Source organism: Pteronotus mesoamericanus, unplaced genomic scaffold, assembly GCF_021234165.1.
Source record: "Pteronotus mesoamericanus isolate MK-2021 breed Mesoamerican mustached bat unplaced genomic scaffold, CSHL_Meso_final contig_164, whole genome shotgun sequence".
In the NCBI taxonomy this organism is placed as follows: domain Eukaryota; kingdom Metazoa; phylum Chordata; class Mammalia; order Chiroptera; family Mormoopidae; genus Pteronotus; species Pteronotus mesoamericanus.
In genome coordinates, this window is record NW_026555065.1 from 14,553,940 (window position 1) to 14,576,842 (window position 22,903).

Below are 22,903 nucleotides of genomic sequence, written 5' to 3' on the forward strand. Positions count from 1 at the left end.
CTGGCCTGCATTAATCCGTGGCCACAGCTAGCTGGGCTGAGTCCCAGCTGCCCCGTGGACAATCCTGTTTGCCACAGTTGGCAGAGCTCACCGTCCTCTGCTCTCTCCAGCCTGCTTCCTGTTCTGTCACCTCCCGTTGGTAGCCTGCAAGTACGCAACTCCAGGGCAGCTCCAGAGAAAAGTCTGAAAATGGAGGGCCACATCTGTCTTGGACCTGAGGGTCTGCTGGGCTATAGGTATCAAATGGCCCTGCTCTTTTTCCCCAAGAACTACGAGAGCACCCTGGGGGGAGGCAGAACTCTGCTGTCTCTCCCTTCAACAGGCAACGAGGAGGGAATCAGAAACAGCATTGCTTTTTTACCAAATTATAGGTGTTCAAGTCAGGCAAGTTCACAGCTGTCTGACACTAACTGTGTAACCTCAGGCAAATTTCTTAACCTCTGGAGTCTTATTTCCTCATCTATCAAGTGATGGTAATAACAAGGCTGTCAGTGTTGTTGTGTAGATGAAACAATACGTGCTATTGTGAGGGGCCAGTTTTAATGCCTGCCTCAGGGTAAGTGTTTTGTACGTACCAGATTCCTTCTGAGGCAACCTGGGAAAAACTGATTTAAAAACTAACTGCCAGGCTTTCAGATATATGTAAAACTTTCAGAAAACATAGCAAACTTTTAAGCTATGACCTTTGTCCAAAAACACTGACCTATAAATGAATATATATGTCCTCCAAGTTACATTTTAACTTGTTTAAACTGTATTTCAGTTTTGAAACCTTTGACGTGAACAGCTTCGAACAGTTTTGCATCAATTATGCTAACGAAAAGCTGCAACAGCAGTTTAATCTGGTAGGTGACATTTCTGCCTTCATCAAACTCATTCTCAGCCCTGTGTGCTCCGAAAGTGGAAAACTGGCACAATCAGGCTACTTCCCCCCTCAAATCCTGGATAGTCAAGGAGCTGCACGCTGCCTCAACTGCACCACCTTGTGGCCATATCTGGAAATCACATCTTCCCACCCTTTTTTATCTTTTTGGAGCCCTTTGCCAACTTTCCAGTTCCAGTTCCTCATATGTCATTCTTGGATTCAGACTCTCCTCTGTAGCCAGACCAAATGGTTTAGTTAGTTTCCTGAAGGCTCCACGTCCTTGTGAAACTCCGTATCTTTGCACCTGCTACTCTGTCTGCTGTAACTCACCTGCTGTTCCTGTTCTTTTCCCGTCCCTTCATCTTTACGTGGTGAACTCTCCCACTTGCCTTTTTAAAATTCAGCTTATCCCACACAACCCTGAAGAATAGATAGTATGACATCATGGAGAGCATGGGCTTTTTAAAAATATATTTTATTGATTATGCTATTACAGTTGTCCCAATTTTTCCCCCCTTGCGCCCCTCTGCCCGCTACCCCTCTTCCTTCCAGAAAGCCCCCCGCCGTTAGTTCATGTCCATGGGTCGTGCATGTGAGTTCTTTGGCTTTTCCATTTCCTAGACTATTCTTAACCTCCCCCTGGCTATTTTGTACCTACTATTTATGCTGCTTACTCCCTGTCCCTTTCCCCCACTGCCCCCCCAACTGATAATCCTCCGTGGGATCTCCATTTCTGTGATTCTGTTCCTGTTCCAGTCGTTTGCTTAGTTTGTTTTTTAGATTCAGTTGTTGATAGTTGTGTATTTGTTACCCCCTTAATGTTCATAGTTTTGATCTTCTTTTTCTTAAATAAGTCCCTTTAACATTTCATGTGATAATGTCTCAATGATGATGGACTCATTCAGTTTTACCTTGTCTGGGAAGCACTTTATCTGCCTTTCCGTTCTAAATGATAGCTTTGCTGGATAGAGTAATCTAGGTGGTAGGTCCTTGCTTTTCATGACTTTGAATATTTCTTGCCAGTTCCTTCTTTCCTGCAAGGTTTCTTTGGAGAAATCAGCTAACAGTCTTATGGGAACTCCTTTGTAGGTTACTCTCTGCTTTTCTCTTGCTGCTTTTAAGATTCTCTCTTTATCTTTAACCTTTGGCATTTTAATTATGATATGTCTTGGTGTGGTCCTTTTTGGGTCCAACTTGTTTGGAACTCTCTGTGCTTCCTGGACTTGTATGCCTATTTCCTTTCCCAAATTAAGGAAGTTTTCTTTCATTATTTTTTCAAATAAGTTTTCAATTTCTTTCTCTTTTCTTCTGGCACACCTGTGATTAGGATGTTGGTACATTTAAAGTTTTCCCAAAATTTCCTAACCCTGTCCTTTTTTTTTTTTTTAATTCTTTTTTCTTCCTACTTTTCTGGTTGAATACTGTTTCCTTCTTTGTGTTCCAAATCATTGGTTTGATTCTCAGCTCCCTCCTCTCCACTGTTGGTTCCCTGTAGATTTTTCTTTATTTCACTTAGTGTAACCTTCATTTCTTCCTTTATGTTGTTGCTGTATTCAATGAGTTCTTTGAGCATCGTGACCACAGGTGTTTTGAACTCTGCATCCAATAGGTTGGTTATCTCCATTTCATTTAGTTCTTTTTCTGGCGTATTGTTCTGTTCTTTCATTTGGGCCATATTTTTTGTCTACTGAATTCAGCAGCCTCCCTGTGTTTGTTTCTGTGTATTAGGTAGAGCTGCTTTGACTCTCTGTCTTGGAAAAGGCACCTGTAAATTGTGAGGTGGAGCCTTAGGTAATTGCCAGAGCGGAACCACCCACTTCACCGCTTTGTGGCTCCATGTGGGAAGGGATTGAAGAGGGGGCAGTCCTGCTGCTTGGCTTCTGGAGGTGTGCCCAGCACTCGCCCCATTTCCAGTCACTTCACCTACTTCCTGTATGGACTGGGGCCCTTCCATCTTTTGCCTTGGTGTTGAATCCCAGAGTGGGTGGGTTTGTGTACATTCTAAGTCCATGCAGGCCCTTTAAATGAACTCTGCTGAAAATCTAGCAGTTTCTCCCACTGCCCCAACCCCCACTGGTTTTTAGAGCCAGAAGTTAGGGGAATTTATCCTCCCGACACTGGAACCTGGGGCTGTGCGGTCTGGCCTGGGGCTGGGATTGCTCACTCCCAAGGTATCCCTCCTGATTTTTTCTGACCACACATGAATGTGGGACTGCCCGTTCCAGTGCCAGCACCTCTCGGTGCTACACCACGTCTCTGCGCCTCTCTGTCCATCTCTGCAACTCCACCCTCCCTCCTGTCTGGATGAATGTGGCTTCTTTAAATCCTTGGTTTTTGGTCTTCTACACAGCCCAATTTTCTGACAGTTCTGGATGTTATTTGTTTTGAGAAATAGGTCTAATTCTTTCTGTGGTTGCACAAGGGGGCAAAGCTCTCCCAGTGGCTGGCTCCTCACACTGGCCCCGTGGCCAGCATTCTCAGGCAGGCTGGCTCTGTCCTGGGAAGCCGCAGTGCCCGTGAGCAGGCTGGGCCCGGGACCACCCTGAGTCCCTGGGGGGCTGGAGGTGACTGGATGTGGGCGCCCACTCAGACTGGGCAGGAGGATGGTGTCTAAACCCGAAATAGGAGCTCAGCAGCGCTGCTTATGGAGAAGGGGCATAGCCTGCACCTCTGGGTCCCCCACAAACATTGCAGACCTGTTGTGTAGCTACATTTTCCAAATGCTTACATCCTGCTCTTCAGAAGCACACTTTAATATTCTGTTTTACTTTCTGTATTAACTTCTGGTTTCCCAGCATGTCTTTAAACTTGAACAAGAAGAATACATGAAGGAGGATATTCCTTGGACTCTGATAGATTTTTATGACAACCAACCAGTTATTGACCTGATTGAAGCAAAAATGGGCATTTTGGAGTTACTGGATGAAGAATGCTTGGTAACTTTAAAAAAAAAAATTTTCAACTTGTGAGTAGTAACATGAGCCTGTTGCAAAGTGGATTTTTAAAAATGTACATGTGAATTCCTGATGTGTGATCCAGTTGGCTGGATATTAATGCTGGTCAGCAGTCCACAGTGGGAACCCTAGAGGGAGGTAAGCCTCCCACCCTCAGAAGGTGCTGTCCGCCCTTGGGTAACGTGCACAACCTCTTAGGTTATGCCCTGCAAGGAGGTGCCCTTTGAGGCTGTCCCTAGGTGTATGTAGAGTGTACGTGGAAACAGCAGGTGACCCCCACACCAGCTGTTAATGACTAACAAGAAGCAAGTTTTCTTTTACTTCCTGATCTATGAGTCATCCATCGGGAGGTGTGGTTGAAAAATCAACACCATATACTTGGAGAGGAGAGGTCTCTCAGGGTTTTTCTCGTCTTATTTCCCTCTGGGAGGAGCAACTTCCTGGTGAGGCAGCCTGGCAGTGTCCTTTCCAAGGTAGCCTCCAGGAAACCACAGACATCTCTAGGTGACCAGTGTCACAAAGACGTATGCAGGAACCATTTGAACACAATGGGGTATTAGATTCACAGCCTTCAAGCTGAATATACTTGATAGCATTAAAATTACCAGTATCAAGAACAAGTTGTGCAACCAGCTTAGTGTGCGGAGGTAAGATCTTAGTGCAAGGAGGTAGTTATTCATTAGGCAGTAAAATAAAAGAAAAACCGTCTTCCTGGTGGGGGGAGGGGGCGGGACTCCATTTAGATACCAGTCTTTCCCCATAAAACTGAAAATAAAGTCACATTCACATAAAAGAATCCATGCTTCTTTTTCCTGAACCTTTGGACTGCTTTGGGAAAAAATACAAAAATACTGCCAATTTTGCTGAAATAAAATCCTTCATTCTTAAGTCACTATATGACCATTTCCTTTTAGTTTATAACATTTTGTTCTGAAAGGGCTTTGAAGTATCCATTTAAAATCACTCTAAAGACTGTTGAGATCAAAGACAGGTTCATACAGAGAATCGCTTTTAAAAAAGGAGCTGCAGATCCAGAGCCACTCACTCCAAGGTCCCGGGTATCAGAAGGAGCCCTTGTCCACAAAAAAGAACGAAACTGTACATTTGTGACAGCATGGGTTGACCTAGAAGGTATTATGTGCAGTGAAATAAGTCAGAAAAAGACAGGTATCCTCTGATTTTGCTGGTGTGTGGAATCTTAAGAGCAAAAGGAACACACAAAAGAGAAACAGACTCCTAGACACAAAGAGAGAACTGGTGGTTGCCAGAGGGGAGGGGTTCTGGGGGGATACGTGAAAGAGGGGAGAGGGTTAAACAGTGCAGTTCGGTAGCCAGGGAACCGTCCCGGGGATGTAAAGCACAGCACAGGGAATATGGTCAATGATACTGTGATAACTATGATGGCGTCAGATGGGTAGTAAACTTCTCAGGGGGATCACTTAGTTTCATGATGTCTGATCACTGAGTCCTACACCCGAAACTAATATAATATTGTATGTCAGCTGTAAGTGAAAAACTTTTTTAAAAAACTATTTTAAAAAAATGGATGAGCGCTTTTTCTTACCTCTACTCATCTTTCATCTCTAGTTTCTTTACTTGCTATTTGGTTTGCTTTCTCCTCCAGTTACCACATGGAAGTGATGAAAACTGGCTTCAAAAGCTGTATAATAACTTCATCAACAAGAACTCTTTGTTTGAAAAGCCCCGAATGTCAAATACATCCTTCATCATCCAGCACTTTGCCGACAAGGTACAGTGAGAGTCTGGGAGGAGCAGGCTGGCCGGGGACTTTCCACGGCCGGTTCCCGTCGCCCTTAGCGCGTGGCTTTGATGAAGGGTGTGTGTATACTCAACTGCTCTTAACTTGATTTTATCATGAAATACAAGATAAACATGTTGCTATTAGACCTCATTTCTGAATTTGGATTTATAGGGAATTCATTAACCTCTTACCATTTTATTTTCTCCATGCAATAGTTATAATCAAGACAGCATAATTGTTTCTTATAACAAAAGCTGTATCTTTATTGAGGTCTTCCTATTTTATTAAGTTGTAATATATTTGTCATAGGCTAACATAGGTTGGCTGGAGATGATGGGTTTTCTTGGTGATCTTTATTTTCTCCTTTAGCTCTATTTTTTAATGAAACAAATGTTACTCTAGGAAAGAGAAAATTATTTTTTTCAAAATCACATTGCAAAAAGCTTGACAAATACGAGGTGGGACAAAAGTAAGTTTACAGTTGTGAGTGCATGAAACACAGACTTTATTCTTATATTATTATTTATTTATTACTGTATCCTTTTCCATACGAACAATTGTAAACCTACTTTTGCCTCACCCGGTAGCAGGGAGAAAAAAGACCAATCGCCATAATCACCTGCCCTGAACATGCATCCTCATCTTGTGTTCCTTTCCCAAGGAAACTCCTGTGCTCAGCCGGGTGTCAGTGTAGGGGCCTGGGCGGTGCCTGGGGATCCTGGCACTGGCCTGTGCTCGTCTGTCCCAGAGGCTGAGCTGCGGGCTGGCCTCTGGCGGCCCTGCCCGAGGGCCTGAGGGCCTGGGAGGGGACGAGAAGCTGGAGAGCTGTGACAGCCTCTGCGGGCGAGAGGAGTACTGTTAAATGCGGTGGCCTCTTAGTGCTTCCAGTGTTCAGATTTGGTTCCTGAAAACAGGTGCATATGAAATGAATGATGATATATCAAGTTCTATCTTCAAGTTGTCCTTTACGATTTCACACTTGGGATCCCGCGGTGAAAAGAAAGGAAGGGCCAGACTTCACACAACGCACATATGGGGTTTATGGCAGGAGGCCCTCGTTAACGTTTAATTCTGTCACCCGGCACTTTTGAGAAGTCCCTTTTGGAAGCAATGATGCTGCAGGACTCTGGGAGGACTGAGGATCTGTGGGAAGAAACCACACGCACGATAAGGCCAGCCTAGTTCTCCATTCGGTTAGCCAAGGGACGCGAATCATTTAGAAAGTGAGGCAGCTACGCTCAGATCCAAGCCAGCACATCTTCTCTCTGTCCCCAGAGCCCCCAACGGAGGTACCAGCTCCCCGTGACACTGTCCCCACAGACGGCCTCCCTGGATTGAGAAAGCGCTGCATTTGTTAACAGCTTTGCCAATGTAGGCTAGTGGCTCACACCACCAGCTTGGAAGAGTCCATACACATCCAAGTATTTCCTTCACCAGGGCGTATTTACAGACAGCCAGTGACCCTGGCTCGCAGCCCAGCCCTGCCCCCGTGAGCGCGCTCCCCGCCCAGAGGGACAGCCCCTCTGCCAGAGGGACGGGCTACCACCAAAAGCCTGCCTCCGCACAGCCAATTTTTATATTTTATTTTAACATATATTTTTAATCTATGAATAATATATATCACATATTAAAATCTATAACTCAGAGGCATAAACCTTGGGGGTCTGAATGTTTCAGTAGCGCCCCCGCCCCGGGGATGTGGCCCGTTGAGGGACCGCAGAAGTCCTGCAAATCAGAAAGGGCCGCAGGGAGAGCTTCTCTAAGTCACTGCAAACACTGGCCCACCCTAAGCCTGGCTCTAAGGGCCCTTGAAAGCTTTGCAGCCACGTGGTCAGGCTTTCTTTCCCCTTTCTACCCCGTTAATGCTGATTTAGGAAAACATATCTGTTTGAATCCAAAGAACACCACTGAGATTTTTTTTCTCCTCCTGGTGGCTTCTAAGGCCAAGTGAGCCCCAACCCAGGTCTTCTTAGCCCTGGGCATGTGCTAACCGCCCGCCTTGCAGGGGGTGGTCAGTGCGGCCAGAGGGAACTGACAGGTGCGAGTGCGGAGCGGCCGCAGCCAGGGAGCCATCCAGGCAGGGGGCAGCCTGGCTCTTCCCAGCCGGCAATCGGTCCCCAGCTTTCTAACCTTTATATAACGGGTAGCCGTGATCAACAGAAACTGAATCTCTCTTTTTAGAGGATTGCCTTTATAACCGCTTCATTATTCTTTCTTTAAAAAGAAAAGAAACGCGTGGTCTTAGGATGCTCTCTGCTCTTGTCTCTTTGGAAATAATGAGTTCCTTTCTCTGCATAGGTTGAGTATAAATGCGAAGGTTTCCTTGAAAAGAACAGAGACACTGTCTATGACATGCTGGTTGAAATCCTGAGAGCAAGCAAGGTTTGTTAAGTCCTAAGGGGTAACTACTGCTATGCATTTATGTATGTGACGTGGAGATAGATGCGTACCGGGAAAGGGTAAGAGGTGTGGACGTGTGCGTGCACTGTCTTGCAGTGACAAGCTGTAAATCAGACATAACAACAACAACAAAAAACCCCACTTAAACTGTTCTAGAATTGGGGCTAAAATATGTTTCTAGCTTCCGAAAGCGTGCAAATCTGCACCGCGCAAACTCAGAAATCAAAGGGTGCAGGTGACAGAGAGGAAGGACAGCTGATACAACCACCATTTGAAGAACCACAGCTCGTGCTTTATTCATTTAGTCCAGATATAGGGTGGGGGAAAGTAGATTTACAGTTGTGAGTACATGAAACACAGAGTTTATTCTTACAGTATTACAAATTAATTATTGCATTATTTTCCACACGAACAGCTGTAAACCTTCTTTTGCCCACCCCCGTATTTATGCAGCACCCGCCGCGTGCCAAGCACCGTCCTAGATTCTAGGGCGATGGCAGTGAGCGAGGCAGGCAGGGCTCCTGCCCCAGCGGGTGGCAGGCAGTGCTGAGCACTTGCCTGAAGGAAACCAGAGCTCGAGGGGGAGGGAGCGACACAGGGAGGGACAGCTGCTGTGGGCGTGGAGCCCCTCAGATCCATGATCCTGTGTGCTGAGTGCTGGCGCTGCAGAGGGACTTCTGGCTTTCTCATTTCCTCCTTGAACATTCCCTTATTAAAACTTGAGAGAAAGGATAGTTCATACGTCTTCATTTCTGTGAAGATTTGGTTCTCCTCTTTATGTTCCCCTTTTTAAAAGATCCCAGTCTTTTGTTGGTGTTTGAGTATTTTGACCATTTCCCAGAGAAGCGCGAGCGCTTCCACTGAGGGTCATAACAAAGTCATAGGCTGTGACCCCTTCAGTTTTTAACACTGACTTACAATGGAGAAGTCAGTGTGGAAATGGCCCGCATCTTGTGTGCAAAATTAGTTGACTTAATTCGCCAATTGTTTATTCACCCCCAAGCCTACCCTGGGGTCCAGTCTGGAAGGTGGAGGCAGATCGCGGGGAAGCACAGTTGGGCCTCCCTGCTAAGCACACAGGCTCTTGGAGATGCGGGAGTTTTAGATCCACTCCTCCCATCATGGGTCACAGGGATGCATCAGGCAGGGATTCTGCCCTGAAGGAGATGAATGTCTGATTGAAAAGAAAAAAATAGGGGGTTCCCTCTAAAGGAGAAGCTACAACATTTAAAGAATTAACTGATGTAAAGTAGAAAGTAATAAGTGACTTAAAAGAGATACAAATAAAAAGTTAAGCTAGTTCAGAGGGGGTGGGGTGAAAAATATTTAAACAAAGCCTCGAATAATGTGCCGGGCTTGTGTCTGTGGGCATGAGAATGTGGGAAAGGCGGGGGGGAGGAGATTCCAGGCGCAGAAACCATGTGAGCCACGGCCCAGAGGTGGCATCATTAGTGCCCCCACTTTCCTGACATGGAGTGATGCTCACATATAGACATCCTCTGCTCCCATTCCTGGGAAGGAAGCCACGGTCATCCCGAGTGAGGACGATCTGCTTGTGGAATTGAGATTTGATGTAGAGATTGGCCAAGATTGTCACTTGACCCTCTGCCAGTTTAGATGGGCGTATTAGGACAACTTATTTGGCTTGTACCAGCTGAGGCCTGTGGGCGAGCATTTTCGGACATTGAAATCCTCTCTGCTCCTTCCAGTTTCACCTCTGTGCCAAGTTTTTCCAAGAAAATCCGGTTCCTCCTTCCCCTTTCAGCTCTGCAATCACGATGAAATCTGCAAAGCCAGTCATCAAGCCAAACAACAAGCAGTTACGGACCACAGTGGGGAGCAAGGTACCGAGGGAGTGTCTGAGGGTGAGGGGCCCCGGGCTCAGGCCAGGCCCCCAGGGAGCCGGGTGCTGGGAGGACCCACGTTCCAGGCCTGGATGTGGGCACGAAGCTTCTTCAAATGTAGCATAAACACAAAAGCAAAGGAAAGCAGTAGTTCATCATCATCGAACCTCAACCTCCAGGGCCACATACACCCAAGCAAACTGCACGTTTGCAAAATAACGTGATTTACTCCATTTTCTGCTACATGGGAATGCAGAACAGAGCGGGGTTCAATCACAGTCAGGGGGTGAAACCTTTCACAATGGGCATTTACGCATGAAGGTAACTTCTCCTCTTACCAAGCTGAGGCTCTCTTTTTTTTCTTTTTGGCCTTGACATAAGCATGACATTTCAGCGTGACGTTTGTTGTCTGACTTTGTCTCCTAGTTCCGCAGCTCTCTGTCCTTGCTCATGGAGACCCTCAACGCAACCACGCCCCACTACGTTCGCTGCATCAAGCCAAATGATGAGAAATTACCCTTTGAGTAAGTGTTCTCATGAGACACAGAGGGAAAACACTGAGCAACCAGTGCATCCATTTTGGTGTTGGGGAGTGTGCTTACAATGGTCTTGAACTTGACTCTTTCTGATTCAAAACAATCCTGCCTTTCCTGTACACCAGTAATGTTAGCTCAACCCCTCTGGCTAAGCCACCTCATCTCCAGGAGTAAGTAAAGCAGCTGGATTTGAAAGAATAGTCTACACTTGAAGTTTACGCAACTGAAGAAGCCAGAACATGTTCCTTGATTACAAAAGAACTTGTCTGTGCTTGAAGGAGGAAGGCAGTAGAGGGGTCACAGGTTTCACCCTCCGACATGGCAGGAGACATCAGACTTGTTCTCTGGGGCCCCCAGGGAAGGACTCCAGACCTGGGGATGAGGTTCTGGAGTCCCTCTTAGCAGACTGGGGCTAAGAGGCGTCCGAGGGGATGTGCAGTCCGTGGAGGTGGTGGATGTGTGCGTGGGTCACCAGGGGGTCAGACCTCTGCCAGAGAGCCACCTGCTGGGTGTCTGCTAAAAGGAACTCAAGCATCAAACAGGCACTTGGGCACGTGGACGGGGTCAGCTTGAACATTTCTCCCACCCTGTTGTCATTCGAAGCGCAACCCAATGGCTGTCCCCCGACAGGCCTTCCCCTTGCCACCTGCGGCAGAATCGCTCCCTTCTTTCTCTGCGTCCTCAGCTTCCCAAGCGGTTTCACAGAGCCCCCCTTTTCATTTCACGTTGACAACTGTGTGTTAAATATCTGCTGTGTGAGTGGCCTGTGGGTTACAGAGAGGACCCTGCTTTCTGGGGGCTCCCAGCCTCGGCAGCGCTGCTGCGCCGTTAGTGGGCATTATCGTCGATTACGAGGGCTTCCCGCTTTATAAAATCGTCTTCTTTAAGGTTTGACTCCAAAAGGATTGTTCAGCAGCTGCGAGCCTGTGGTGTTTTGGAAACAATTCGCATCAGTGCACAGAGCTACCCGTCCAGGTACATGGTCGGTCCTTGTTTAGGGGAAAGGTGCCCAACTTCAGGGCTGCGCTGAGACCCGAGCGGGGGCTGCCATGGTTTTTGTCCCATGCTTTCGTAAGATGCTCCCAAGATGTGTCCCACTATGCCATGGGAAGGCCAGAGAGGGTGACACACAGGCAGAGGCAGCCACACCCCGACCCCGTCACCCATCTCAGGTGCTAGTGGAGGTCACCCGCTGCCTCCCAGTGCACCTGGGAAGGGAGCAGGGGTGGGAGCGGGGCACAATTGCTGGAGCGGAGTGTTACCAAAAACAGCCGAACTTGCAGTCGGCTGTGCCCAGCAGATTGGGCCGGTGTCCCAGCAGGGAGGGGGGCCAGAGGTCCGTGCCATCCTCCCCAGAACAGACCACACCCCACCAGCGGTGACAGGTAAGGCCACACAGTCCACAGGCATGACCAGCCCCGACTCTGGCACTTCCCCTTGGATGCGCTTTGACTTTCCAGGTGGACCTATATCGAGTTCTACAGCCGCTACGGTATCCTCATGACCAAGCAGGAGCTTTCGTTCGGCGATAAAAAGGAGGTCTGCAAAGCGGTCTTACACAGGCTCATCCAGGTCTGCCTTGCTCACCTCCTGAGCGCCTTCCCTCACCTTAGCCTCAGCCTCTGGACCATAATTGTTGTGAATGGCTAAGAAGAAAAGAAAATGTGTCCTAAGCATTTGTGTGTGCTAAGGGGGTCAGAGCAGATACACTCATGGGGTGTCATCACCTGACAGCAAGAGCCTCCTTTAGGGACCCAGATTCGAACCCCCAGTGCCCTCCTGTCCTGCTGTGTCTCCCACATTCTAGAGCCTTTCCACAGGCCTAGCCTATGTTACATAGTCAACTAGATGGTCACCAAGCCGGGGGGTTCCAGACTTGGCACTCGGTATGGGTTTAGATTATTGCTGAACCAGTGAGTTATGATAAAAAAAGAGATGGGGAAGGAGCCGCGAAGGTCAGGAAAGGGGTAGTAAAGAGAAGCCAAGATGAGGACAGAGCCCAAGCATTTCCCCGTGCCTGTGCCCCTTTGTGGAAACCACTCACAGGAGCCTGGAGCTCCCCACCGGCCCAGCTGACAATCACTGGGAAGGCACAGCCCTTCCCCCGGCCCAGGCGGGCACCTCCACCTCAGGTCCGTTTCTTCTCCCAAAGTGGCTTTGAACAAACTAGTCAAAATGCACATTTCTAGATCAGGATCAGAGTTTTTCTGCTTTATGTCCAAGAACAGATACATAAAAATATCTATGTTTTTGGCATCTTTGAATCTCTAAACATTTTTCCAAACACTGTAGCAAATCTGAAAAGATTTTGTGTCTGTTTGTATCATTTTTCTCTTCCAGGATTTTAATCAGTACCAGTTCGGTAAAACCAAAATTTTCTTCAGAGCAGGGCAAGTGGCTTATTTGGAGAAACTCCGTTTAGATAAACTGAGGCAGGGTTGTGTTCTGATACAAAAACACGTCCGTGGCTGGCTCCAGAGAAAAAAGTTCCTCCGAAAGAGACAAGCTGCCCTGATAATCCAGCAGTACTTCCGAGGTCAGCACACCGTGAGGTATGTTGGAACCAAGGAAGCCAGGAAGTTGTACCGTTGGCTTTGCTGATCCAGGGGGAGGGACCTGTCAAGAGCAAAGGGCCTTTTTCCTGGGACACGGGGGACAGGTCCCTGAGGTGGCATGAAACTTTAAGATGAGACAGGTGTGTCTCTCAGAAACAGGTAGTGCTGACTCTGCCTGCTGTCCCCGTGTGGGACAGGTGACAGCCAGGACCCAGGAGAGAGGAAGCCCCCATCGGGTGTCTCTGAAGAGAGTCGAAATTCCCGATGAGACCAGGTAGAGAGACGGGGCCCCTAGTCTGTGGGATTGAAAATGGCTCAGAAGACTAGGACCCCAGTGAAGCCCCTGAGTAAAGACTCCATAAATAGCCACTGACCAGCCTGTTGAATGACAGCAGTCAGACCACGCTGGGGGACTCAATGGCAAGGCCCCGCCAGCAAACAGAGCCCTGGGGCAAGGCTAATACGGCGGCCCCTCGGGGCTGGCTGAGTGAGGGCAGTTCCACCAGCCGTGCCCACCCCAGCCCTCCCTGGGTGCTGCCAAAGGCCGTGCTGGGCTGGCCAGTGAGTCAGGCGTTCTTCCCAGAAACCACTGTGTGCTTCTGCGTGTCCACCTGGCTCTTTCCTTGGCGTGCTCTTAGCATAGCTTAGAAGTGTTGTTGAGCCTGACCTCTTCTGAGCTTGAAGCCTGACCTCCAGCAGCATCTGGGCTGCTCCACTGGTTGGCGCACCACAACCTTCACCGTAGCACGCCCCAAGCCGGGCTTGCCATTGCAGCCCCCGCTCCCCGGGCAGCCGCCATCCACACACACGCAGCCCAGCTTGCCCGCTGATGCTTCTACATTCCGTTAATAACAGCAGTCTCCGGGGCAGGAAACCCACAGTCACCTTCTTCGCTAAACTTATGCTCCCCTTCCATGTGGGAATCACGGAGGCCTGACTATTCTATGCACCCTTTCACTTGCCACTTGTGTCTGTCCCATTCATTCCATCCCGCGGGCACCTGCCCTGGACGAGGCCTTCACTATTACCTGCCTTACACCTTAAAGCATATCCCTTCACCTCCCGCCCCTCTCTCTACCTTCCTAAAGGGGGACCTGACTGAGCCAGTGCTCTGCTCCTGCCCTGGAGGCCTCCAGTGGCCCATTTCCTTCAGAAGAGCGTTCAGTCTTCGACATGGTACTCAAGACCCCGTGGCCTAGGTGCATTCATAAGAATGGAAGCTCCGTGAGGACAGGGACCATGATTGTCTGGTTCCCATTACATCCACACCTAGGACCTAGCACAGTGGCTGTCACGTAGTAGGTGTCATATGCATACATACATACATATATAATTTCTTATTATATACATTTTGATAACAAATAGTCCCTATCTAGTCTTCTAACCTCATCGACTACTAATTTTCTCCATATGTCTTATATTCTAGCAATTTTAGGGAAATTCTCTTTTTCTGAATATTTCAGGCACCACTAGGCCTCCATGCCTTCGCTGGTCCCTCAGCACGAAATGCCTTTTCTAACCTTTACTCTTGTGCACAGAAAGCCTTTTCTATCGAGGGCTGGTGCACATGTCAGCGCTTCCCAAGCAGTTCTCTAAGCTCTCTCTTATGGATATTTTAATAGTCATTTTATTTTTCTTGTATTCCACTTGGCCATTTATTGGTCTGCTCCATGAGGTTGTAAATTTTGAAGGTAAGAACTTTGTCTTCTTCTCTAGTCTTTTCAATAGGAGTCAGCAAACTTGTCCTGTAAGAACCAAATACTTTGAGCTTCTGGGACCCTACAGTTTCTTCCACAACTCACCTCTGCTACTGCAGCACGAAATCAGCCATAGGGAACATTGTAAAAAGCAGGCATGGTGTGCGCCAGTAACGCTTGACGGTCACAGAGGGAAAGCTGCAGGTCTGGTGCTGAGGCCATAGTTTGCCAGCCCTTGATGTAGAGCCTTTGGCTCAATTCCCCCCAAGAATGAATGAACAGATGAACGAACAGGTACAATACCACAGCACAGGTTGCTGTCATAGCCTGAGTGCGCCGTGAGTGAGGTGGAGTATTAGTCTGGATATGAGGATTGTGACCTTTCCAGGGTTCCTTGCGCCTGGAGCACATCCCCTTTCAGATCAGGGGGAACGGGGAGATAACCATGGCTGATCTCAAGTAGGCATTACAATAAACCACTTGCAGAGTATAATGTGTGGATTTGCAAAACATTCCACTATTCCTTAGTAAGAAAGAGCCGCACGGCTAGTCGCGCTGTAGAAGTCAGTGCTCGGTGAAGTCAGGGAACAACAGATTGACTCCACATTCTCCTCAACCCAGGAAAGCTGTTACTGCAGCGGCCTTGAAGGAGGCCTGGGCAGCCATCATCATTCAGAAGTACTGCCGCGGATACCTCGTTCGCAGTTTGTACCAACTGATCCGCGTGGCCACCATCACCATCCAGGCCTACACCCGAGGATTCCTGGCAAGGAGGAGGTATCGAAAGGTGCGGCCAAGACCATGTGCTTCCCCAGGGCTCACATTATTTTTCATCAACAGTAAAGGCACAGCTCATTTAATTGCACTTTGCAGAGATCGTGGGTATTTTAAAAATATATAAATTGAAGGTTTGTGGCAACTCTATGTCGAGTAAGTCTATCAGCACCATTTTTCCACCAGGCTCAAACAATGGATAGCATTGTTTAGCAATAAAGTATTTTTAATTGTTATATGCTTTTTTCAGACCTAATGCTTTGCACACTTAATAGACTGCAGTATAATGTAAACATAACTTATATGCACTGGGAAACCCCAGAATTCATGTTACTCGCTTTACTGTGATACTGACGTCAGTGGGGTGGTCTGGAGCTGAACCCACGTTCTCTCTCAGGTGTGCCTGTAGTGAGATCATTTTTTTCACATTGAAGACCTTCCTAGAGAGCAGGAAGTTCTGATATGTGAAAGTTCATACATGTCTGCTACAGGTAGAATTTGGTTATTGTTTCAAAAGTCTATTATAGATCTGTTTCAAAGGTCTACTGTAGATCTTTGTGGGATGGTTACATGAAATTCATATTTTTGCTGTGGGAGTATTTTGGTAGTTGCATCTCCCAACATTGGATGAGTTGATGAGAGAAAAAGTGGAGATCCAGTCTGTATCTCACAAAATCTTGTTTTAAAGATGCTGGAGGAACACAAGGCTGTGATCCTTCAGAAATATGCTCGGGCGTGGCTGGCCAGACGCAGATTCCAGAATATCCGACGGTTTGTGCTCAACATTCAGCTTACTTACAGGGTCCAACGTTTGCAGAAAAAGCTAGAAGATCAGGTAGGTGTTCTTATTGCATCCTTCCTATTTACTTTTTCTAATATGTGTTTTGTTCTGGGCCAGTTCCTTAGCTATGCAGTTAAAATGTATACCCACGTCAGGAGGTTCAGACGGTTTAGCTGGAAAACAGCACATTTTAGAGGCTGCTGCACGTGGTTTAGAGGTTGCCCATGGTGCAGCATGTACGCTGCTCAGGGCAGCTGCCCGGGAGGCCAAGTGGGGCCGAAACCCAGCCTGGTTTGGCTTGCCAACCCCTGTGCACTGGCATGGAGCTGGGCTGCCTTGAGGCAGGGGTGCCTTTTTAATTTGCACAAAGCTTCTGTCTTCATGCCAAGTCGTTGCTCCCTCAGGGATGAATCGGCTCGGAGGAGCTGCCACTTCCTAATTCGCCCAGAGGTTCATATGGCCTAGCTGCAGCCCTGCCTTGTTTGACAAGACTCCGCATGCCATTCCCACTGGTAGGGAAAAAATCCACATATTCCCCACCACTGGGCAAGGGCTGTGGAATGTGCAGCATCCAGATCTATAAAACTCACCCCTGGGCCTGCCTCAGTTTATACTGAGATTCTCCTAAGCTGAACTTGAAATATAGCCTTAAGCTATCCCATAGGGTTTTTTAGTGAATGGGTAAACGTGCAAGCAAAAACACTTGAAATTCTGATGCAACTTCCCCTGATTGCGCTGCTGTGTTATATGGCTTGTGCAGAACAGCAGGAAAAACAGCTGGGAGCAGGGCCCGTGGGAGTCCTGACACCGCCTGAGTTCCATTCTATGGGTATTGGTTTGCTAGCGCTACCATTATAAACTACCACAGACTGGGCAGCTTAAACAACCAACATTTATTTTCTCACAGTTCTGGAGACTGGAAGTCCAAGCTCAAGATATTGGCAGAACTGGTTTCTGCTGAGTTGTCCCCCCTTGGCTTGCAGATAGCGATGTCCTCCCTGCGTCTTCACATTGTCTCCCCTCTGCAGGCCTCTGTGTCCTAATCTCCTCTTCTTATAAAGATACCAGTCATACGGGATTAGGGCCCACCCATATGACCTCATTTTACCTCTACTTTACCTTAAAGACCCTACCTCCAATTCAGTCACGTTCAGTCACATCCTAATTGTGGGTATTAGGACTTCACCATGTGAATTTGGAGGGGCAATGGGGAACACAGTTCAGCCCACAGCACTCGCGTTGTCCTGGTGCTGCAGGATTGGACTGGCTCCACACGGAGAGAGCCGCCACCAGCTCAGGAACACGTTGACCCGACCAGGTCTGTTTCCCACTGGGATGAAGATGCTCATACCCGCCATGATAAGGATGAACGTGATCGGCGTATCTAAACCTCTGGAAGGTTTGCCGTGCTAAAGGTTGTGAGAAGCAGGTAGAACAGCTTCTTTATTTGGGATAAACCCCTAAGCACCTGCTGTTTCTTTTCTCCAGAACAAAGAGAACCACGGGCTGGTAGAGAAGCTGACCAGCCTGGCTGCTGTTCGGGCAGGTGATGTGGAGAAGATTCAGAAACTGGAGTCAGAACTGGACCGAGCAGCCGCCCACAGGCAAAACTACGAAGAGAAGGGGAAGAGGTACAAGGCTGCCGTGGAAGAGGTCTGTGCTGGTTGGGACTAGGGCCGTACCCACACATCTTCCCGTTGAGGAGACCACCGCGCAGCTCTTCCCCACAAAGCCGGCTTCTGCAGAGCAGAGCAGATTTTGCTGCTGGCTTCTGCCATCAGCGGGAGACCCCCTCTCAGAGGAGAGGAGAGCAGAGCCCCAGAGTCTAGGGGAGGAAGAGGAGGTCCAGGCTTTCAGAAAGACAACATAAAGTTTCTCCTCCCTTTCAATTTCTATAAAGTAACAGAAAGCCAAGAAGGAGCCCTGGCCAGATGCTTCCCTCTCTGCCAGGGTGACCTGGGTCCCCTGTTGCTTGCCCGTCTGGTGTGCGCCCTGAACCATCTTACCCAGAGCAGCAGTGCAAAGCCCGAGGCAGGTTTTCATCTCTGTGGTGTAGGCGGAGGAGCAGCAGACAAAAAAAATCCAGTGCCCCAGGTTTAAATCTTCCTTGCTCCTGTCTGCTGGGTGGCCTTGGGAAAGTCACCCTTACCCTCTGTGAACTTTTGTTCCCTCATTTGTAAAAAAGAAATAACAAACAGAGACTTGACAGAGTTGTTGTGAGGATGAAATTGTAAGATGAAATAGGCAAATACCTATCATAAAACGCTGCACATGCATGAGCTCATATTTCCTAAGGAGGTGGTCTTTATTACCGACCGTTCCCCTGCATTTCCCAGACTCCCACAGCACCAGGGTGAGGCAGCCTGGAGTCCCAGGGCACCGCTCTGCTCTCCCCGGGGGCTGGCGCCTGGCTGCTGGCATTGCCCACACGCCGGGGTCACCAGCGTCCATCAGCACCATCTGCTGCCAGCCCAGCAGACGGAGAAGCTGAAAGAGTAGAACTTCTCTCGTGATCACACCTCCTTCCATCTTGAGTCATAACCCTCTCAAAATGTGAATCCACGTTATATCACAAATAATCGATAACATTAAATATATACATACCGTGTTTATTGAGAAGCTCAAAAGAAGGATAGAGATTTCTTGACCTTGAGGAGATCTTGGTCTGGTTCTTTCTCCTTGATTTCAGCCACTGCAGGGTGGGCGCGGGTGTCCGTCCGCTTGAAGTCACGTGGGGCCCTGCAGGCGAAAGTGAATGCGGCGCCCTGCAGGGGGCGGTGCTCGCCAGTACCGTGGGCAGGAACTAGTATATGTGTATTTAAAATATACAGCTTTTCACCAAGAACGATAATGGTAACAAAACTTAAAATGAGGTTTTCAAAAAAGTTCTTTTTCCTCCCCTTTGCTAGAAACTGGCAAAGCTTCAGAAGCATAATTCGGAACTGGAAATACAAAAAGAGCAGATACAGCGGAAGCTTCAGGAGCAGACTGAAGAGCTAAAAGGTAAAGCCCCAGGTGGCCTGGTTCATGCATCCACGTGTCCACTTGGCCGGCCATTCTGGAAATAACTTGACTGTGAACCAAGTTTTAGGCAGAGTCAGGAATCTCCAGTGTATACTTAGTATAACGAGAAACTTTTTGCTCCACAGAGAATAACCGTAAGTAAATTGTGGTAACTTTTTACCCTACAGAGTCATCTGTTTTATTTCCCTCTTTTGTCAGACAGCACAGCGGTCCCCGTCTCAGGCCTCCCTTTGGAAGAGAGCAATGTTTGGGCCATCAGCCCGGAGCCCTTGCATCACCGCGGGAAAGGATGCGTGTGTGCACGGCTGGGCCTGGGGGCGGCCGGGCTAACGTTGGAGTAGTGTTTGTTTGCCAAAGATTTGCAGTCAGATTTTCAAAGTGCCCAAGACCCACTTGGTCTAAGGGGTACCCACGTCCTCTGCCACTGCCCTGGCCTGGAACAAAGGATGCTGCTGAGCTCATGAGCCAGAGGAGCACCAGGCTGTCACAGACACTAGGAACCAATGGTCGTGTCACTTTTATTTAGGGGTGTGAAGCAGCCAACTCTCAGCTTTCCTTTCCAACTTGAATTCTAATCGCAAGCACTTGCCAAACCCCAACAGGCCCTTGAGCCTGGTGGTTCCTGACCAGAGAGTTGAAATCACTTGCCTGTCTTTTCCAGGGATCTTTTTCCTTACACCCTGACATGGGGCATGCGAGGCACAAGGGTTTAGACCTGGGCATCGAGCTCGCCCAGGCCCAGCACAGGGCGGGGATCCAGACCGCAAGAGCCCTGGGGGCTCAGTTCGGAGTGTGGGAGAAGCGCCCGTCAGTAGGAGGAAGTACGCATCCCGAGCCCTGGCCGGGAACACGGGAAAGGCCCTTCAGACGAAGCCAAGCACGGGCGTGATCTCCTGCTCCAGGGTCTGTGTGCCCTCCACCCTGTCCCTAAGGACTGACGGTGAACAGAGGGAGGTCACAGGTCTATGAGTAAACTTTGAACCTGAATTAGTGAAGGCCTTACCGACCATCACCTTGCCTATTGCAATGCACTACACTTGAATGTCTGTTGTTTTTTTTTTCTAACCTTCGGTGGAATTTCCCACAAGAAAATTTAAATCCCCACAAGTGTGTCCTAAAAATGACATATTTGATAGCATTAGCATGTTTGGGTGGATAATTTTACAGCTTCTCCTGAAAAGCATGTGAAACCTCCAGACCCGGTGTTTATAAACTGCTTGTCCTCAGGGCCTCCCTGCGCAGGGCACGCGGTGGTTTGTGAAGAGCCTTCACTCACCCTGCGGCCTGCGCCTCAGGGGTGTTATCAAAGTCATTTTGCCTTTTTGAGATTCCGTCTTGGGCACCATGCTGTTGCTTTTGGGAGAGAGGCACGTTTGAGCAGCCTTGTTTAACCTTTTTGCAAATGGCCCAGGACGTTAAGCACCAGAACTGAAATCTTTGAGTGAATTGAAAATTGAAATTAGAGCCAAAATGCTAGCTTCTAAATTTAACCTGAGGCATCTTCTCTCATATTTTCTGGCTGGCTCATGACATTTTAAAGCAGCCATTTTAATCCAAGGATATTTGACACTGCATTGGACAAAGTATTAAACTGCTGGTTTTGTTTTGTTTGGTTTTGTTTTGTTTTTAACCAAATAGTTTGGATGATTGCTGTTGTCACTTCCCTGGGCTCCCCCCTGGGACAGGACTCGAAGATGAGGCAGAAAGCAAGAATGAGTGTCAGCTGAGTACAAATAGGGACATCAGGTTTTGAAGGGCTGTGTCTGTCCTCCTGCTCCCATTTTGAATGGCACCTGTTGCGTGTGGACATGTTGGGGATGAGGGACTGTCATAGCCAGAGACGGTCCAGGACCCCAGGGACTGTTTCCTAGTTGTCCAGTGTGCCCTTAACCTACACTTTGTGTTGGAGACTCCTGTACTTCAATGAAACAGTATCCTTTTCATACTTCCTCTTCCCTAAATGAAGACCAACACTTCATTGTTTTCTTGATTATCATGAATGACTGGTACTCAGTGAAGAAGCTTTTGTTCCTCTCTGACCCCTAGGGACAATTGGCAATGTCTGGAGACACTTTCAATTGTCACAACTGGGAGCTGCTACTAACATCTACTGGGTAGAAGCCAGGAATGCTGCTCAATCTCCTACAATGCACAGGACAGCCCCCTCTCCATGACAAAGAATTCCCTAGCTTGAAGTATCAATAGTGCTGAGACTGAGAAACCCTATCATAAATTGACCATTTGTTCCCAAAGGGTTGCTATTTACTTTTAATAATAATATTTATTATCTCAAAGCCAATATGCTCAATTTTAATCAAACAAATGATATTCAGGCCAATAAAAATACTATAAATTAAACTAAGTATAGATTCCAACATGACAAATTTGCAAGAGTTATTATTTTGAACCCCCATATTTCTTATTTATAGAAGTGACAGTTACACTCTCATCCTCCTAGTGATAAAGACCCTGTGATCGTTCTTGCATTCTCACTTTCCTAAACAAGATGTGAACCACTCAAGGCACCGGTTCACAGACATATTTCCAAAAGCATTGTCTTTTCACAGGAAAAATGGATGACCTCACCAAGCAGCTCTTTGAAGATGTGCAAAAGGAAGAACGACAACGAATGTATGAAGTCTGGTTTGCCTTACAGCAACTGCTGCTCCCTCTCTCTCTCCCTGCTGTTTTCTAGTTTGCTTCTCAGCTTGCAGATAGCAAATCAGAGAGCAAGGTGTGCATATTTTAGGAAGTGAGAGAACATGGAGACTGTGAGAGCTAAAGCCCACAGTGTGCACCTTTCAGACACTGCACAGGTTCTGCAATTGTGGGAACCGGACCCCTGGGAATTTCTTGCTTTCCCTTAATTGCTAAGGCAGTGAGAAGTTCAGAGACTGCCACTTCTTCCAACTTCCATCAAGTCTAAGAAGTAAGATTATTGCCTAGGAGATAAACCTCCTTCCCTTCCCCCGCCCGTTATATCTGTTAACTTGACTCCTGTCCCAGATAATAAGGGACGTAAAACCCACCACAAAAACTAAGGCAGCTCCCCATGACCTTGTACTATGCCAGCCCTATCTTTTTTATGTCAATATCAAACCCTTTGCTAATCTCCAAAGACTTCAGTTTGGGCTCCTTCTCTTAAGGAATCAACTGGAAGATTTTACGTCTCAAAGGAGGAACGCATGGCAGAGTGTTGGGTAGAAATGGAACATTCTTGGCATGTCTCTGTTGGGAACTAGAATGCTCAGGGGTGCCCGGGGTGGTAGGGTATACGACACCCCCTGACTTTAGGTAGCAGCAGAGCCGGGGTCTGGGTGAGGAGGCAGGGTGCCAAGAAGTTAGGGGAGGGACTGTCACTGGAGAGCTCCAAGGGCTAACAAAGCGCTAAAGTGTCTCCTGATCCTACCTCAGTTTAAAAATAGGGATGTTTGACTCTTTACCTTGAAAAATCTATTTTTCAATGAACTTCTAACTCTAGAAGAGTGGCTCAGTTTTGGGCACCTCACTGTGTCCGGGGGCCACTATGTCCTGGGATCATTTCAAGCGGGCGGCTTAGGGAGCCAGGCTGAGGCCAGGGCATGTGGAGCTCTTTGCAGTTCTCATCAGCGTTCACCTGTAACTCGGTCTGGCCCCGGTCAGTGACGGGGAAGCCGTGGCCACGGTCAGAGATGCCCTTGGGCTGAGAGCGCACACCCAAGTAGTTTAGAC

At 48.0% G+C, this 22,903-nt stretch overlaps 1 protein-coding gene across 1 annotated transcript in view; it reads left to right on the forward strand.

Moving 5' to 3' along the window:
• The window catches only part of MYO5C (myosin VC), a 90,441-nt gene that overhangs the window by 38,174 nt on the left and 29,364 nt on the right, over positions 1-22,903 (forward strand). The window contains exons 11-24 of the mRNA XM_054565417.1: positions 764-845; positions 3,661-3,801; positions 5,444-5,569; positions 7,880-7,963; positions 9,691-9,825; positions 10,252-10,349; positions 11,250-11,336; positions 11,822-11,933; positions 12,702-12,913; positions 15,235-15,400; positions 16,076-16,222; positions 17,657-17,821; positions 19,078-19,171; positions 21,760-21,823. Of these exons, the coding sequence (XP_054421392.1) occupies positions 764-845; positions 3,661-3,801; positions 5,444-5,569; positions 7,880-7,963; positions 9,691-9,825; positions 10,252-10,349; positions 11,250-11,336; positions 11,822-11,933; positions 12,702-12,913; positions 15,235-15,400; positions 16,076-16,222; positions 17,657-17,821; positions 19,078-19,171; positions 21,760-21,823 (1,713 nt within the window). The remainder of the gene's footprint in view (positions 1-763; positions 846-3,660; positions 3,802-5,443; positions 5,570-7,879; positions 7,964-9,690; positions 9,826-10,251; positions 10,350-11,249; positions 11,337-11,821; positions 11,934-12,701; positions 12,914-15,234; positions 15,401-16,075; positions 16,223-17,656; positions 17,822-19,077; positions 19,172-21,759; positions 21,824-22,903) is intronic.